The sequence below is a fragment of the Arachis duranensis genome, chromosome 1, assembly GCF_000817695.3.
Source record: "Arachis duranensis cultivar V14167 chromosome 1, aradu.V14167.gnm2.J7QH, whole genome shotgun sequence".
NCBI classification, from domain to species: domain Eukaryota; kingdom Viridiplantae; phylum Streptophyta; class Magnoliopsida; order Fabales; family Fabaceae; genus Arachis; species Arachis duranensis.
In genome coordinates this window covers 98,029,383-98,047,660 of record NC_029772.3, presented here as the reverse complement: position 1 = coordinate 98,047,660, position 18,278 = coordinate 98,029,383, and the positions used below count along the sequence as shown (strand labels likewise).

The 18,278-nt window shown below is 35.0% G+C and overlaps 2 protein-coding genes across 2 annotated transcripts; one reads left to right on the top strand and one right to left on the bottom strand.

The window, feature by feature from the left end:
* Nucleotides 1-143: 143 nt before the first annotated feature.
* On the top strand, nt 144-5,044 carry LOC107466279 (E3 ubiquitin-protein ligase UPL5). Its single transcript, XM_016085263.3, has 3 exons — nt 144-2,112; nt 2,981-3,570; nt 4,458-5,044. Exons 1-3 carry the CDS (start codon nt 330-332, stop codon nt 4,719-4,721), a joined length of 2,637 nt encoding a protein of 878 aa, XP_015940749.1. The 5' UTR covers nt 144-329; the 3' UTR covers nt 4,722-5,044.
* A 318-nt stretch (nt 5,045-5,362) lies between these two features.
* LOC107466287 (major latex allergen Hev b 5) lies at nt 5,363-6,764 on the bottom strand. The gene is made up of 2 exons (XM_016085270.3): nt 6,619-6,764; nt 5,363-6,193 (listed from the first exon to the last, which is right to left on the bottom strand). The coding sequence occupies exons 1-2, from the start codon at nt 6,631-6,633 to the stop codon at nt 5,723-5,725; spliced, it is 486 nt and encodes a 161-aa protein (XP_015940756.1). The 5' UTR covers nt 6,634-6,764; the 3' UTR covers nt 5,363-5,722.
* Between the last annotated feature and the right edge of the window lie 11,514 nt (nt 6,765-18,278).

The following is an 18,278-nucleotide window of genomic DNA, read 5'->3' as shown; positions in this document are numbered from 1 at the left end:
TTTTTTAAAAGAATTATTTATCTAATACATATTTAAAAATTGATGAAAAATCATAGAGAAACTAATCTAAAAATAATAAAATTTTATTAAAAATAATAAATAGAAAACAATGAAAAAGGAATGAAGAATGCAACCAGTCAAGCAAAACCTAAGAAAGTACCCAAAAAAATAAAATGCACCAAAAAATAAACCCAAGAAAGTACCCAACCCTCTGAATTCTCAATTCTCTGTACGACTGCACACCGTTTGATTGGCCTCAGCTCACAAACCCCAACTTTTCAACTGTTAATGGCCTTCCTCTGCTGACTACCCGCGGCGGCGCATGCTTCATGTCTTTCATCCGTAACCACGGCGGAGTCTTCCACGGTGGCCCCACCACGGATCACCACCTTCCATCAAAACGCAAACTTGAAGACTCCGGCTCCCTCATCGATGACAGCAGCGACAGCAACGATTTGATGAGCGACTTAGTGTCGGTCAGAATGAGAAAAGACGAAGGAGGAGCAGTGAATTCATGGTCTCCAATTAAAACCCCTCTAAGCCCTCTTTCGGAGACCCAGTCCCAAAGGAGTTTATCTATTTGGCCACACTTGCAGTTCTTCGTTCGGATGATGTCTGAGGGCAACACCATGGTCATGCACGCTTTTCCGGAAGACAGCGTCAAATCCATCCACCAGCGAATTCAGCACATCAAGGGAATTCCTATCCATGAACAGAGACTGATCTATATGGGAAAGCAGCTTCAATTTGAGCAGACTCTTGCAGAGTGTTCCATTCAAAATGATGCCAGCCTCCAGTTAGTTGGTCGGATGCGCAGCACGGAGCACCCGCAAGCCTGGCAGGTCATGAACGACATGATTTCCGTTGTGTATAGAATGTGCAGAGGGGAATCTCTCCCTAATGCACTCAAGACCGTAAAGGGCCTCATTGACAGTTACCTGAACATGACCCCTAGAGACTCTGACTCTGCTTTGGGCTACTTCCAGATTTTCATGTCTTGTTCGGCACCCGCTGTTTTGGTCATGCTCTACCTTTCTCCCTTTACAGGTAATAAGGACTGTGCTGACTCTTCTGTTAGGCATTTTGTGAATTCTTGTCGTAGTACATTGTCTGAGGAATTGCATAGCCAGTTTGCGCTTGTGGTGTTGGAGTTTTGCAAATTGCTTAGGAGGCTGCACTGTGATGATCCTTTGTATATGTTTTGCCGGAGTACTTTGGGGTCCTTGTTGGAAACTGATTGTGTGTGCTGTGGTACTACTGAGGAGGATGTTAAAGGGTTGATTTTGGTTCAAGATATATTCCCATTTGTCCGTGAGCTTGCCAATAGCTTGTTGAGTGATTTGGATTTGAGTTTGGAATCCCCAACCTATGCTGGACACTTGTACAGCGATGTTAGAGATCTTAGGGCATTCTTGGTCCCTTTGAGATCTGGAATCAGTGTGCAACAATCGCTCATGGTTTCTGCAACGGATGAGGAGCGCCACACCGATGCCATGCTCACAGAAGAGATTGAAAACCTTCATTTTTTATACATTGAGTTGCTGAGCAAGATGGACGAATGCCTTAAAAAAGTGGATAGCAGCTTAGCAGACCAGGAGATAACAGAATGGGATACTCCTTATAATGCGTGGTCTCAGTATCTTTCTATTTTGAAGGAATTACATCAAATCTCTAAGCTTTATGATGGTGCTGAAGAGGAACTTTGGAATGTTTTAACACGTCAAAGAAGTGCAGTGTGTCAACTGATTGTTAGGTATGCAAAGAGGAATGATGAACATCATTGGATTCTTGAACGCAAGTGTGTGACGAATTTTGAATCAAGAAGGCATTTGGCGCTGCTGATGCTGCCAGAGGTAAAAGATGACTATGAGGAGTTGCATGAGATGCTCATTGATAGGTCTCAGTTATTGGCTGAATCTTTCGAATACATAGGACGTGTGGAACCAGAATCTCTACGGGGGGGCCTATTTATGGAATTCAAAAATGAGGAAGCTACTGGGCCGGGCGTACTGAGGGAGTGGTTTTTTCTGGTATGTCAAGAAATATTCAATCCGCAAAATGCTCTTTTTGTCGCATGCCCAAATGACAAACGAAGATTTTTCCCCAATCCTGGTAATGCTTCATCTGGATTTCCAAATAGACCTCCCCCTCTTTTTTATTCAATTGTGCCATTCATGTGTCCTTCAATACAGTTGTGTTTTGTGTGGATTTGGTGTTAGATCATTTATCTGTATGTTATAATATTTTATTACACATTGAATAGTTCAAGATTCGACCATCCAGAGGTATTTTAGGGTCACCTTATCATGCTTGAGAATGTTAATAGAGTTGTCAGTAGTGCCCAATAATAGGGTGAACCTAGTGTAGTTGAATATCACTCCAAGAGGCTGTGATGGTGAGTGATCATGGTTGCCTACACTATGTGGACCAAAAACCCAAGTGTGCCCTTTTCCTTTTTGCTGTTTTTCATAGATATCTTAAGAATTTTTTTGAATGATGTTTCTTCTATTTCTGCTGAAGCATAATAGGGTTTGGGTAGGTATCTCATACAGTTTATTGGTGTGATTTTAAATTTTTGGATGTGTAATTTTTTCTTTTTATTTTGGATGAAAAGTTGTTTCCTTAGGAGGCCTGTTATTTATTTACTCGTGAAAATAATTTAGGTAAAATTTACTCCCACTTTTACCCTCTAGCCATGTTTGGATGATTTTTGTTTCAATTTTTGCAGTAGCTTTCTAGGGTTCTGAATAACCCTCCCACTCTACCCTTCAAAGCACTTCTCTAATACTCTCTTACTTATGCCACTCCTGTTTCAAGCCACCTTCTTTCCTGCCAACCCTTGCAGCTTTCCAGTAACTTAGTTGTTCCTGCAAACATCAAATACCCACTAGATTTGCTTGTTGGAGTCATTGTTGAGCATTTTATTTTTAAAAAATTTCTTGTCATCAAGTTTAGTTTGTCATTTTTTCTATTTTTGCAGCATCTAAAGTAGATCCTCTGCACCTTGAATATTTCCGCTTCTCTGGTCGAGTTATTGCATTGGCTTTGATGCATAGGGTGCATGTTGGTGTAGTTCTTGACCGTGTGTTTTTCCAGCAATTAGCCGGAAATGAAATTACTTTAGAAGATATAAGGGATGCAGATCCACACTTGTATAGTAGCTACAAGCAAATATTGGAGATGGATCCTGGTTTCATTGATTCAGATTCATTAGGACTGACATTTGTTAGAGAGGTGGAACAGTTAGGACACAGGGAAGTGGTTGAGCTGTGTCCCGGTGGGAAGAACATCGTTGTACATAGTAAGAACAGGGAAAATTATGTTGATCTTCTTATACAGGATCATTTTGTAACATCTATATCTGAGCAGGTGTCACAATTTGCCAAAGGCTTTGGTGATATTCTCTCAAACTCAAGCCTCGAGTCATCATTCTTTCAAAGTTTAGACCTTAAAGATCTTGACTGGATGCTGCATGGGAGTGAAGATATCATTTCTGTTGAGGACTGGAAAGCACATACTGAGTATCAAGGCTATGAAGAGACAGATCCTCAGATATCTTGGTTTTGGGAGGTATGTTTATGATGCTTTTAGTGAACTACAATGTCAATGTTTGTATATATCTTTCTCTTCTTGGGTTCTATTATATTTTCCCTTCATATATAGAATACAGTAAAGGAGTTTTCCTGGTTTTTAGAGGCAGGAATGTTTTTATTGGGTAACAAGTACTTGCTACATAAGCCTCTGATGCTTGTCTTGTTCCATTTTTGCCACAAGCAAAAGAGTTTTATTCCCTATTGCAACTTGGGAAATGTTTTTGCCTATTTTTGCCTATTGTTCTTTCCCATTCTTCAACGGAGTCATGCTAGATTCCTTTTTGTGTTGGGACTAAATTATCACTTTGCCTCCAGTGTTCAACCTTCAATGTGCTAAGTATAATTTACCAATATCTCTTAAGTTCATTTATTCCTACAAAAACTAATATATATTTAGTACTGAAGCCCGAAATCATACTTGTGATACCTTGTATTCAATGACACTATTCTTTCATCATGCAGCATATTTTAATTCTCTATAACCAACTAAAAAAATTGTATATATATGAATATTATCAATTCGAGCCCTTAATGTAATAGCATCTTGTTATCTAACATTTTTTAAGTTACCTATTACAGCTGCATTATAGAGCCATAAAGTGTACTAGTGTATTGCAGATGTTCCAGAAATTCTAGTAGCATAGAATTTCTCCGTTATGTTGAGAAATCTGACTATCAACTTCTAGTCTCTATTCTATTTAGTGAAATCAAAAGTGGACGGGTAGCATATCTCATGAACAATTAGCTCTGGAATGTTTTTCAGATAACAAAGTCTTGCAACATAGCATTTGCATAGAGATGCTGCCCCCTTCCCGTACTTTTCAAATTGTTATAAATATTACATTCTGTTTAAAACTTTGGCAGATTCTTGGGAGGATGACAGGTGAAAAGAGAAGGGTACTTCTGTTCTTCTGGACGTCTGTGAAATATTTACCAGTTGAAGGCTTCCCTGGTTTGGCTTCGAGTCTCTCCATTTACAGGTCCCCTGAACATGAGGATCACCTTCCGACATCTCACACATGTTTTTACCGGCTGTGCCTACCAGCCTATTCATCGAGGGCCATCATGCAAGATCGTCTAAAAGTTCTCACTCAAGACCACATTGGCTGCAGTTTTGGTACTTGGTGAATGAACATACCTGCAATTTGGATACAAGTTGTTTTCACTGCACATAGAGATATATCGTTATTCAGCATGTGTACAGATAGATTATAGGAGTATTCCATCTATTACCTAAATGGATATTGGGAGAAGGTTCACTAGTTCTTTTTCTCATTGATCTTAGTAAAATGTTGATATAAAAGAAGTATCAATAAAATAGGATTAAAGATTATATGTTCTATCGTTACAGGGAATAGCTAGCTTCTATGTACATGTACTTGCGAAGTATGCACTTGTAACTTGTAAGTTTGGGTTTATGAAAATCGTGCTCAGAGCAATTTGTTCTCTTCCTTGTTGAGATTTAGAACGTAGAATTCAAGACAAATAAACATGAATGGATCTTGATCTTTTACTTTTGAAAGAACATGGCACCTGCCACCTGTGTTAAACAACCATAACCACTTCCAGCACCTCCCTTTAACACGCTGTGATGTTACCTTGGATGCAGAAACTCTTCAGGGCAACATCATTTATCTTAACACATAAAGTAGTTTACTGGTTCATATTTAGAGATATGATATTAATTCATTAAGATATGTAAATTGAGATATTGTTGCATAAGGCAAAGCTACAAGAGATAAAACATAACATGATCACAAAATTCAGAGTATTGAAAAATAGATATAATTTTATTCAAACCAAAAGATGAAACCAAACTAGTTGATCCGATCCCTCCTGGAATCAAACCATCATCCCCATACATTACCAATAGAATTCCCTTATATTTTCAGCACTTTAGTCGGCATGATCCTAATGTGGAGCCATAAGTGTAGTGCTTACTGCTTAGTGCTTACATAAAGACTGCTATATATCTCTCATAACCAAATACTTGCTTCAGAATATAACATCAATAACAGATATAAACTAAACGGAAAAAAAAAATATTAATAATAACAAAGAAAAGGGTTTCAACTTTAGGCATGCAAAAAGGTAGAACTCATATTCCCAACTTTCCAATCTCCATATATCTAAGCTTCGGTCTTCTCAACTGGAACTTCGACGGGGGCGGCATCAGCGGCGGTTTCAGATGGTTTGTTCTCCTCAGTTGGCTTATCTTCCTCCACTGGTGCTGATTCCTCTGTCACAGCAGTTTCCTCTGCTGCTGGCTGCTCTTCTTTCACTTCTTCTGGTTTTTCTTCTATCTTTTCGGCTGGTGTCGCCGCCTCCTCTGCCTCGGCCTTTCCTTCCTCTGTCACCTCCTTAGTCTCTTCTTCAACTGGAGCTTCAGTTTCTTGAGCAACAGGGGCTTCTGTTGTTGCTTCTGGTTCTGGTACTGCATCTTTTGCTTCTTCAATAATGGTTTCTTCCTTTGCTTCTTCGGTGGCTGGTTGTTCTGGTGCTGGAGCCTCGGTAGCTGCTTGTTCTGTGGTTGTTTCCTCTGCCTTGGTTGCCTCAACTGCTTCGGTTTCTGTCACATTTGTAGGTACTTGCTGTGCAATCTGCAGCATCAAATTCATTTGAACTAAGCATTGTGAAAATCAAGGGTCTGAGACAAAGAAAAAAGGTTGATCTTCGGGAAAATGTTGCTTGAATGATCAACATGGTTGTGGAGACATTCCATGCAATAGTTATTGGTTTGTTTATGATCAAAAGCAAATGACACAGAAAAGGAGCAATTGAGAAAATGAGAGTTATTGCAATAGAGTAGACATGCTTCTTAAGTACACATTCAATAAGTTCTTATTTGTTGATCGACAATAAATCACAGCAAACAAATCATGGAGATACAGAAATAATTAACTAGTAACATAAACGTTTCGGTTTCTATTATCATCATCATATAATAAAGAGGCTACTAAATTAGTAAACTTCAAATGGACTAATGACTCAGAGTGCAATGTTGAAGAAGCACAGATTTAGTTACCTCAACGCTGGCCATTAGGAATGCAGAAAAGAGTGAACGTGGAAGAATTGAATGGGTTGGGAAGTGTATGAAGAAGAAAGCAAGAGAGCTTATTGTGAGTGTGAGTGTGGTGAAGAGTTGATGAAACTATGGGGTAATATATAGAGGGCCTAAAGTTTTGAATAATAAAGGAATTAATACAAAGAGTGACCACTTGGCAGAATCTTTTTCAATCAGAAACCTCATCATGCTGACACAAATCAAATGGTATCACAATGTCTAGCTGTAAAATATTTTTGTTTCCCATGATTAATTTTTTCCAGAATTTGTAAGATTATTTTGAGCAGAAAAACTATTTAGCTGCAAGTAAAAGGTTAAATATTAGCAGTTATTTACGGAAATACAAGAAAAATTATATTAGTAGAGATGCAATCATACATTTATCTTTTTTTTTTACGGTACCTCGTACGACAAATATGGTAGTCGATAAATTGGTTAAAATGAGTGTTTTTGTTCAATATACTTTTTTTAGTATTTGTATTTTTAATTTTGGTGAATTACTGCACTATTTAAAATATTTTTTAAGTATTGTTGTATATTCTTAACCACTATAAAATAAAACAAAATTTCACGTAATTGGAATCTATCCATGATTTGAATATATAAGTAACGGTTTTTTAATAGACAAAAACAGCAAAGATGAGGCGCATCATGTATTATATATTTAAAGGAAAGTAAATTGAAAATGGTTGTAACGAATTAATTCAGCAGTGCAGATTATTAGTACAAGATACCTACAAAATCAGGCATTGCCATCAAATAATTTAATGGGTGCAGTGGGGTTTTTGTCTATGTACCAATAATACATAGCAGTTGAGCTAGTGTACCACCACCACTGCCATATATTATGAAGTAGCAGACATAATCCTTCCCTTTGTGACCGTAAAATGTGAAAAATCCCATTTAACTGCTCTTGGGTCAAGAAAATGAAGCTCTTTTGTTTCTCGTTTGTCCTAAGGTGTAATAGAATTGATGCTAGTAAGTACTAAAATGAAAAGGCAACAACATCAAGGGAGGATGGGGCGGTGGCTAATGTAGGGCCCAATGAGGAAGTGCGATCACTACCGTCCAATTTGATGTGGGCCCAGATGGACATCACAGTTGGCATAAACACAGAAAAGAAAAGGGCTTTTGGTTCCCATGAGTGTGCAGGCTATGCCAATTGGGCACCGCCCCTTCTATTTTTTCTCCTAAAAAAGTTGCATTAATCCATTCCCTCCTAAGCTTTCCACGTCTTACACTCGTGACATGGGTCCCACTTTACATCCTCCCTTTCAATCTGCCACCTCACACCTTCCATTTCATTTTCCCTCTATTCATTTTTAATTATTATAAGGAATAATAATAATACGATGAGAATATTTTTTTTTATAATGTCAAAAAATTATTAAATATTCTTACACTATGTTTTCACCAAATGCTAAATGTAATTTCTTTGCCTTAAGAAAGATGCTCTCTTATTATCATCTTATGACTTATGAGTAATTGGGTTTTTTTATCGCCTTATTGGGGATCTCCTCAGTCCTCTCTTCTCTGTCATAATAATAATTCTAGTCTAACACGACTATCAATATTATTAACTCGGCTTTTGGACGTAACCTACATGCTCTGCCTCTGCAATCTGCATCTCTAATTGCGTGGCATTTTATCTATTGAGCAATGTTAGGGGCCATCAATTTTTGTGATTGTTAACCATCAATTAACCATTAATGATGATTTGATGGTGTGAGATTGGTATGAAATTTCATCTAATGACTCACCTTCCTCTGTTGGTTACATGTTGGCCAAAATTCAATAAAACTACTGGCCCCTAGACTTTTCCTTAGCTATTTCATTCCTTTTCTTTTGCAATTCTCATTTTCAGTAGTTATTATGTGCTTTGCCTTGTGCCGTAATCTGTTTAAATTCATATATTAAATCCAATTCTTTAAAATTTGATTGATGTGATCTATATACACAGATAACAAATTAATTAATTTGCAATAGTTTCGGCCATACATGATATTTATATTATAACAGAAAAATTTAATGATAACTGTTTTTGCATGGTGAATCAATCGAGCGATATTGTTTATTACTGGCATGGGAAGACCGGAAGAAGCAATTTTTCCTTGCTCTCTCTACCTTGAATCATTTGAAGTTTGATGATATGGACCAATAATTGTGCACCACATGTATGTGTGTAGACCCGTGAATCATGGATGGAATATCTATAATGCTTTGGTATGGTTTTTAGCATAATCTCATGCATATGCTATGTAATCTAAACTAGGTGTTAGTGTGTGATTCATATTATGGATCCCTTGAATGATGCAAAGGTTTGTTGTATTTAGATATCAAATTTGTTTGGGAAATGTACATAATGGACTACTGGTTATTTAACCTAATAAGAATAAAAAATGAAAATTACTCCATAAATTATCTTAAATCTAAAATTTTTCATTCAATCATTTCAAAAATAATCATTCAAATTCTAAATTACAAACCGTTTTCATCCCCTAAATCACTCTTCCTCTCCACCCGGCAGTCACCTTTGTAGCCCCCTTCTTCCGTCATCGTCGCAAGATCATCATCAAACAACCATCTACGTAGTTATTAAAATAATCATCTATCTACTTAGTGAATTGAGCATCCAACACATTTGCAAGGTGAAGAGAGCGGACGGCTACTAGATTGTGAAAGAGAACAGAATTAAATCAGAGGTGTTAAAGAAGAGAAAAAAAAGAGCTAAAAATTTTATATCTTCATTGATTATAGATATGTGGATATATAGCAATCAAAATCATAAACCAACAAATTTTTTTGCCATCTCTGCCATTGATTATGTATATTCATTGACTGTGGATATGTGGATATATAACACGGAAATAGCGTGTGTCTCGAACAGCATGACCGGAGACGGTGGTCTACGATGGGGCATGCATGGCCTGTGGCGGTGGGCAGCGGTAACGAGGACGCATAGAGCCACGGACCGGAGTGATGAGAAGAGAATGGGCGGGAGGAAGACTCTGCAAAAAAGGAAATCACATGCGGAGATTGGAGATTACCCTGTACTAACTACACCATTTGCAAATCTTTATTTTTTTTTAAAATTTGAACTACGAAATTATTTGACATTAATTAAATTAAGAGAAAGTATAGGGAGCCAATAGTCTAAGCGTACAATGTGTACAATGGAGGTTTATGAATTATTAGAGATATGACCATTAGTGTTACATTGTCCTGTCATGTTACACTTTTGGAATGAGTGATTTTATGACATGAGATGTTTATTATCTTGATATCCGGATGATTATTCTGGATAGTATGAGCGATGTTCATTTTATTCATGGACCAAAGATCTAGCCCATTATATACATTATACGCTTAGACTATTGGCTCTCTAATAGTACCCTTAAATTAATTATCATCTAATTTTAATTTTTACTTCTATCGTATACATTGTATACTAAAATTATTATCGCCCTATATTTTTCTTTTAGATATTATTGGCTACAATTATCCTTAGCTTGTATAATAAATTTGCCTGGTTTAATTATTATATGATTTATTTTTAAAATTTAATTTTAATGTATTCTCGTTGTTTTTATTACATAATATCATGTTAATAAAAATAATTATTTTTATTATTAATCATATAAATAGTCATTCTAATAGATCAATACTACATGACTAGTAAATATGATTTTTTTGTCAATATTTAGTCAATAATAATTTACACTCATATTTATAGACGTTTTGCATACAAAAAATATATAATTTACATATATATTTATTAGAGTTTTACATACATGAAACAATACAGTTTGTATCCATAAATCAATATAATTCATACCTAAGTTTTTTAAAATTTGTACACATGAATTAGTAAAATAATAATTTAATATTTTTGCACATTAAATAATGACAAAAAATATTAAAAATAACTGATCTCTAAGAATTTCTTTTTTTAATATAAAAAAATGATAACAAAAATTCGTCGTAAACTTAAAAAGATTAATAAATTAATTATTAAATCAATCTAACTTAATTTTTCTACCATTTCTCTCTAAAATATATACAGTTCACCTAATTGAAAAATAAAATATGGAAGTACGTTTCCAGCGTGTAAACACGTAATATTGGGATGGAGGGTGACATGTCCATCGTGGCGACTGGCGAGACTCATGGCTCACATCACTTAGACTGAACCCGAAATTGCTGCTATTTGATAGAGACTTGTCATCCTTATTAGGAAAATTCTAACCACAAGAGTGTCGATCGAAATGCAAATTAATATGGTTTTGCATTATTCAGATTTCAATTTGAAGCATAGGTGGCAACAAACATGCACAAGTGTCGTAGGAGTTCACTAATTCAAGCAGATCAGAAGAAGATCATGTGAACTTGTGGGAGATTTTGCTTGAGTTGGCGACATCAGTCTCTATTATTTATTTTAAAGCTCCGATGACTCAAAACTAGGGAGGGCCATGCATGCAATGTGTCGCTTTTAATTAGTATCAGTTTGGGTATTAAACATGTAAGGTGGAAACTCGATAATTATTTTCATGTGAAATTATAATGTAGAATAGTTAGATGATTTGATTCATTATTATATAATTTTTAATTATTAATTTCACATAAAAATAAATATATACGAATTTTTACTAAACAATGTTATTGTTCATTTTGTGTGTCATTCGATCAACTTTTTTAAAATATCAATTAGATAATTTGAAGTTGTCTTTGTACAAAGATAATAAATAAAAATTGGTAAAAGCTCAGGTGAAATAGATTTATCATAAAAATTATTAAATAAATTGATATATTTAAGTAAATTATTATTTAATAATTTTAAATTATTATCTTTATACTAAAATAACTTTATGATCTATCAATTATCAAATAAATCATCAAGAATACAAAAACCTCTGCCTCCGTTTTCAAATTATATCTGAACCAGTGGTAATTGAACTATAAGCTTATTAATAAAGACAGTTAAATGTTAAAAACGTAATGACAGATTCATTGGTTCATATATAGCAGAGCTTCTGAATTAGTGAAACCTCCTAATTATAATTGTGAAAGGTTGCTTCGGGGTTGGGGTGACATGGTTTCGTTGGGGAAAAGGCGGTATTCCCCTTTGATCTTTCTTTTTGGAACTTTCCATATGTTAACGCCTTTACCTGTTGGTTTGTGTCCAAAATTAGTAACAACCCAGTGACCACTGTGGGGACCCTTTTGCTATCCATCTATGTCTCTCCGATCCACTGAGCCTTTACAATACATTCTCGATCATTCAGAGCTTCTAATCCAATCACGTTCCACTTCGTTGCACTGACAGCAGTATTTAGTTGCATTCTAATCTTTATGCATATGGCATGATTGGGTCCAGAAATTTGTGAAACTTTTTGTATATAAATAATGGATAATATTGGCACGGGAAGCCTCGATCTGTATGTACTATCATGTCGGTTCATACATCACTGCAATATTCTGCAATAGCAGCCCAAATACAACGGATAAAAGGATCGTTCAAAAAAATGTGGAGGTGATGATACTATGATAGCATCAAATTGAATAACATAGGAAACATTTCAAGTGCACCGAAGAGTATCAGTGCACCAATTGTCAATTAATATATATTATATATATTTTTTATAATTCAGATCAATGGTTAAAATAACTGGAACACCAGTACTCTTAGTGCACTTAAAATGTTTTCCATATTATATTGTCAACTAATAAAGAGATCACAAAATTCGGGACGTAACAGCTTTTTAAGCAATGAAATTGATCTTTGAAAACACGTGACAAGCCTAGGATGACGAAGAATGGACCACACCGATCCGATATGCTTGTATATTCCCCCTATGAAGCATCAGATTCAAATCCACCTATTTGCATCACATCATCAAGAGGATAATATAACGGGATTATGTGCGGTCATGCAAGATAGAAATGGTGGTGGTGCTCTAACAAATTATGAGAAAATAAGGAAAATGATCCAAGATATATGGACGAATAAGTAGATTTACCAAGGAGGAAAGTGACAATTTAATCCATGAGAATTTTAATTTCAAATTAATTAATTTCTAAAAATGATAGTAAACAATAAATACATTATGTGTTTTTATATATAGATTATGAGAAACGAAACTATTATTTTAAATTATTCCTCTAAACTCAATACAAAGAATTAGGTTTAAAAATATCTAAAGTTTTAAAGAATAGGTTTGAAAATGAAGGGTTATCTCAAATTTCAAAGTATTACAACTTAAAGTATAACCACAATAATAAGTCTTCATCAATTCACTTAATTTCTCACCACTCAACTCTATGAGTGTAATGGCAATATTATAATTATGGAAAAGTATAGGGTACCAACATATTATCCGTTAACTTCTGCCAACTCTTATTTATATTTATGTTTTATGGAAGTATGTTCGTAGATGTGTCTAATAATTAATATATTTTAAATACATATATAAAGAGACACATCCATAAAATATATCTATAAAGATACTTCTATTAAATACAGTTATAAAAAAGACATTTTTATTAGACACATTCACGAACACACTTCCATGAAACACAATTATAGATAAGAGTTGGTAGAAGTTGGCAGATATGCTGTTGGTAACGTAGCGGAACCGTATAATTATTATTTCCAACCTTAAAGAAAAAGTTACAATATTGATGATAAATAGGTTTAGGTAAAAGAATAGAACATCATATAAAAGAAGAGTATCTAATAAAAATATACTTGGCAATTCTTACTATACTAGAATCAACTAAACCTAATCATATGTACTATTGCAAATACATAATCAAGTATGATCTCTAATTTAATTTTTCTTTTGATCTATGCTAATTTAAGTGTCGGAGTCCTTAAAAGTACACCTCCCACTATGAGAATGACAAACTCGAAATGTGAAAAACTTAAAATAAGAAGATAGTGATAAAATCGTGTCTCCAACTATAAATTTTATTCAGATAATGGAAGGACTAAAATATTTCTAAACAAAATCGAAGTTGTCTATTTGTTCCATTATTTATAGTGACATGTTCTGTCGCTGTCACATGAACACATGAACACAGAGACAATGTCATTTTAGACATGAAACATTCACTATCTTCTAATTTACTATACAATCCTCATTAATTACTCTATATTTACATTGAACCTTAATGAAGTAGGTGAAATATTACTCGAAATACTACAAGAAAAATATTGAATACTGTCGAATTTTACCGTCGAATTTAGCGTCGCACATTAGCGTCGGCTTTACTGATAGATTTATTGATGATTCATGGTGTGGAACTTGTCAGGTCAAATCATTATTGGCGAATTTCTATTTTCGATAGTAAATACCGTGGTATAATTGGAGGAATAACAGAAAAAATAGGCGCGAAATGTAGCAAGGAATTTATTGGCGGATTTTCCACCAGTAAACCCAATTAGTGGAACGCTGCATTTTGGTGACCCGCAATGCATTACCGTCGAATTTATCCCCCGATAAATCTGATAGTAACATGACCTAAAATTCGAAGTGCGAACCATCTCCCCCTTCATTTCGAAATATCTCTCTCTTTCTATCCTCTCTTCTTCCATTCTCTCTCAAACCATTTCCTTTCCTCGCCACTCCGTCAGTCCCACGGGCGCCAACGATGCCTCCTCTTTTTTTTCTTAAGTTAATTTAAGATTTAGTTATATATTAATTTGTAGTTAGTAAGTGAAATTGGTTATCATATGCTAATTGTACGGCTTAGAAGAATGGAATGTTAATTAGGGTGGAGACTTCATGTTAAGTGTTGGGTGAGTTTAGACCATTGAAGATATATCCCCTTGTTGAAGTTTAAATAATTAATAATTAGCATTTTCTATGTGACTATATCAAATATTATTTCAGCTATTAAGTTTAATTTATTTGCTTATGATATTTGAAGATATAAAATTTATTATATAAATTATATTAATTATATATTCTACCTAAATCATCATATGTTGTCTGTGCTAGTATTTGTGTCTTACAATTTATGCAATATAATAACTTTTATAAATTAATAAGAACGTAAATAATTAGTTCTAATTGAGTATTCATTGTATTAATCTATATGAAAGCATAGGAATTATAAAACTATTATAAATAAATATGAAGTACTATATTATGAACTCATTATTGCAAAATAAACCTCATGAAGATTGGATGAACATGTATAATAATTATTTACTGAAATTTCTGAGCATAACTCAAACAAAAATATTGCCTTTTTAATGTATAAACGAGTTAATATATTCTGTTAGAAATGTTGTGAATTTAATTGAGTTTTGACTAATGCTATCGATTGAGGTTGGTTGAATTTGTTAGAACCATAAAAGTGGATATATGTCCAATTTTAGAAAAAGTTATGTCAAAATTTTTTTGAAATAATATAAATGTTGAAGGATTTGTGTTGAATATATGCTAATTAGTGTTAATAATATATTCTTTTTGCAAACATGATGACAGGTAGCAGAGGTAGAAAGAGTGGGTCTCGTAGTCGTGGTAGAGGGAGAGTTTTCACCGGATCTCCAGGGATTGCTCAGTTATCGCCCTCTATCCCGACTACCCTGTCGACCCCTGTTACGTCACAGGCGGGTCCAGTGGACCAGCAGTTCATCAAGGTCCCGAATTCGAACTATGTGGCTCCTTCTGCTACGCCCCTTCCGCCCCCTACAGCTCCAGCAATAGAGCCCATGGTGGGTGATTCCTCTAATACATCCTAGCCAGATGTCCTTCCACCACCGCCTGTCATACGGATGAGAATTTAGCCTGATGACATGCATGTGTGAGTACATACTATTTTAATATCTTTTATTCGCAATCTATTTTAAATTTGTTAAGTTTTATGTGTTTTTATGCATTTTCTAATCTTAAGTTTTTCACCAAACAACAATGCACGTACATAGGAGATCTCCAATGTGATAAAGTTCATGTACGACAATCCATGGGTAAACTACACGGAGATCCATGCTGAAACCAGAGAGTGATGGTTTCAGAAGTGGGCGATAAGAATCCAATGATGTTAAATTAACTATATTTTAAATGTATTTTATTCCGAATAACTAATATTGTAAATTACTTTGTGCAGGAGGAATTTACATGAGATCGAAAATATGATATCTTCAGTAGATGATGCAAATGTTGTTTAATTAGCTATATTTTAATGTATTTTATTTCGACTAACTAATATTGTGAATTACTTTGTGCAGGAGAAATTTACATGGGATCGGAAACATGAGATCTTCAGTAGATGGTGCAGGACATCCGCCAGGGGCGCGATCAACTCACGGTTTGGCTCCATCCAGATCTTAAAGAGGAATTGGACATTCATTTTAGTACTGATGAGGGTTCAAGCGTCGCCATCTGACGAACAGAACCAATAGGGCTTTGCCAAGGTCATCGAAGAATACCAGTGGATCAATAATTTTCATGAAGACGAAGAGCAAGCTGGTATATAATTTATTTGCTAATGTTTGTTAATTATTACTTGAATTAATTGTTACTTGATTTATTTTAATAGTTGATTTCAATATGTGTAGTCTAAGTCGTTGGATCGTGAAACGATATTAGCGGAGACCTTTAAGTATACTCATACATTGAAGGCCAACAAAGAGAGATTTTCTGATGAGTAGTCTGCGACTCATTATGTGAATTTCAATTAATTCTAACTTTAAAATTTATTCTGTTTAAAGTCAATTAACTGTCATCATAATCACAACGTGTGTTACATAGGAGGATTACATGCAGAGATTGGAAGGCACGACCCAGCAATCTCATTCGCCCAGTGGGCACTATTCTGGCTCCAAAGCCTCAGTGGTAGATCCTGATACGGTTTGGCGCAAGACCTCCTCTAAGCCCTACAAGAATCACGTCTTTGGGTTGGGGTCATTCTTCATCAGTGGCCTCTGCACCTCCACATTAGCAACCTCATCTGCCCCTGTCTCTGCCACCAGTCCTGCCGATCACACAACAAGCTTCTTGTACGTGTGGTAGACACCGTTGCCTACAGCTCGGAGAATGGAAAAGTTGGAGTGGCTAGAACATTTGCGAGAGCAGATGAAGGTGTATAACAAGCAGATGCATACTGGATGCAGTGACGCTGTTGGTTCCAGTGGCAACACTGCTGGTGAGGCACCACATCAGCACCTACTCCACTGCCTCAGCATGGGGAAGATGACGATGACGATTACTGGGATCGATAGGATATAAGGATTTAATTTATTTTATGTTTATTTCATTGTATTCTACTTCTTTGACTTTTTATTATATTCAGATCATTAATATTTAATAAAATCATTAGTTGATTGTTAGTAATTTTAAATTTGTGCCCTAATTTTGTAAACAAAAATTTTAATTTGACTACTAATTGTGCGCTAATTGTACAAAAAAAATACCGTAGAATTTATCGACGAAACAATCTGACAGTAATTGGGCACCACAAAACATAATATAGCACCAAATTTACCATCGAAAAAATTCGACTGTAATCAACCACTTATTTTCATCGTATTAATTGAAAAATTTGACATAAAATCCACTGGTAAAACTTTTTCCAGTGCCATTTATATTGTCAAATTCAATCCGATGGTAAACTAATTACCAGCGAATTTATCAAGGTGGATTTATTTGATAAATCTGTCGATAATTCTGATAGTACTCAATATTTTTCATGTAGTAAAAAGTTGTCATTTCTGTAAGGATCTTTTATAAACAAACACGTCACTGTAGTTAACAAAACATAAAAGTATTGCCATTAAGTTTTACATGATTAATTTAAGGAAGGGCAAAAACTATTGTAGAAGACTTAGTTGATACTTTTTTTTAGGAGCTAATTTGTCTAAAATCAAAATCTTCAAAAACCTAATTATCACTTTACTCAATAATAATGCAAAGTGATGGTGACACGTCATTTTAAGCGATTTTTACGGTTCGTTTTCATTCATTTTCTTAGGTTTTAAATCAAATTTCTTATGTTTTTTAATATAATTACATAAATAATCAAATATTTGGAGTTAGAATAGTGTTTCTATATTTTCATGAGTTTTTAGCTAAAAAACAAACGAGAATCAAAGTTTTTTCACAAGAAAAAATAAAAGTACAGAAAAAGGGTGGCTTAATGAGCAAAAGCATGCTCAAAATGGAAGAAAAACATGCACGTCTGGCAGCCATGACCACACGCCCGGCGTGCATGATTACAAGCCTGGCGTGCATGATTACAAGCCCGACGTACAAGTTCTCAGCCCTAACTTCTTCACATTTAAGTGGTCATAACATGAGCTATAGAGGTCCAAATTGTGTTAGAAAACTAATGTCTAGACCTTCAAAACGATATTCATATATTTATAGTGGACATTTAGTTTGAGTCATGCACTATCATCATCAATTGGACACGAAACAGTGCCCAAACATCTCTAAATGCATGCCCGGCGGACATGCACTCCACGCTCGGCGTATGTATCTCCTAAAGGTGTATTTTGGGCTTACGCTCAAATTTTCTATGCAAGCCCAGCTTTCCAACAAGTCCAACTCCCAAGATGCAAGATTATTAAGGTTCAATTTCAATTACACACATCATTAGAAACCTTAATCACATCC

Coding starts and splice junctions, on each gene's coding strand:
- LOC107466279 (XM_016085263.3), top strand. CDS start 330: ATGTCTTTCATCCGTAACCACGGCGGAGTCTTCCACGGTGGCCCCACC. Junction 2,113..2,980: donor AAGATTTTTCCCCAATCCTG/GTAATGCTTCAT, acceptor CTATTTTTGCAG/CATCTAAAGTAGATCCTCTG. Junction 3,571..4,457: donor AGATATCTTGGTTTTGGGAG/GTATGTTTATGA, acceptor AAACTTTGGCAG/ATTCTTGGGAGGATGACAGG.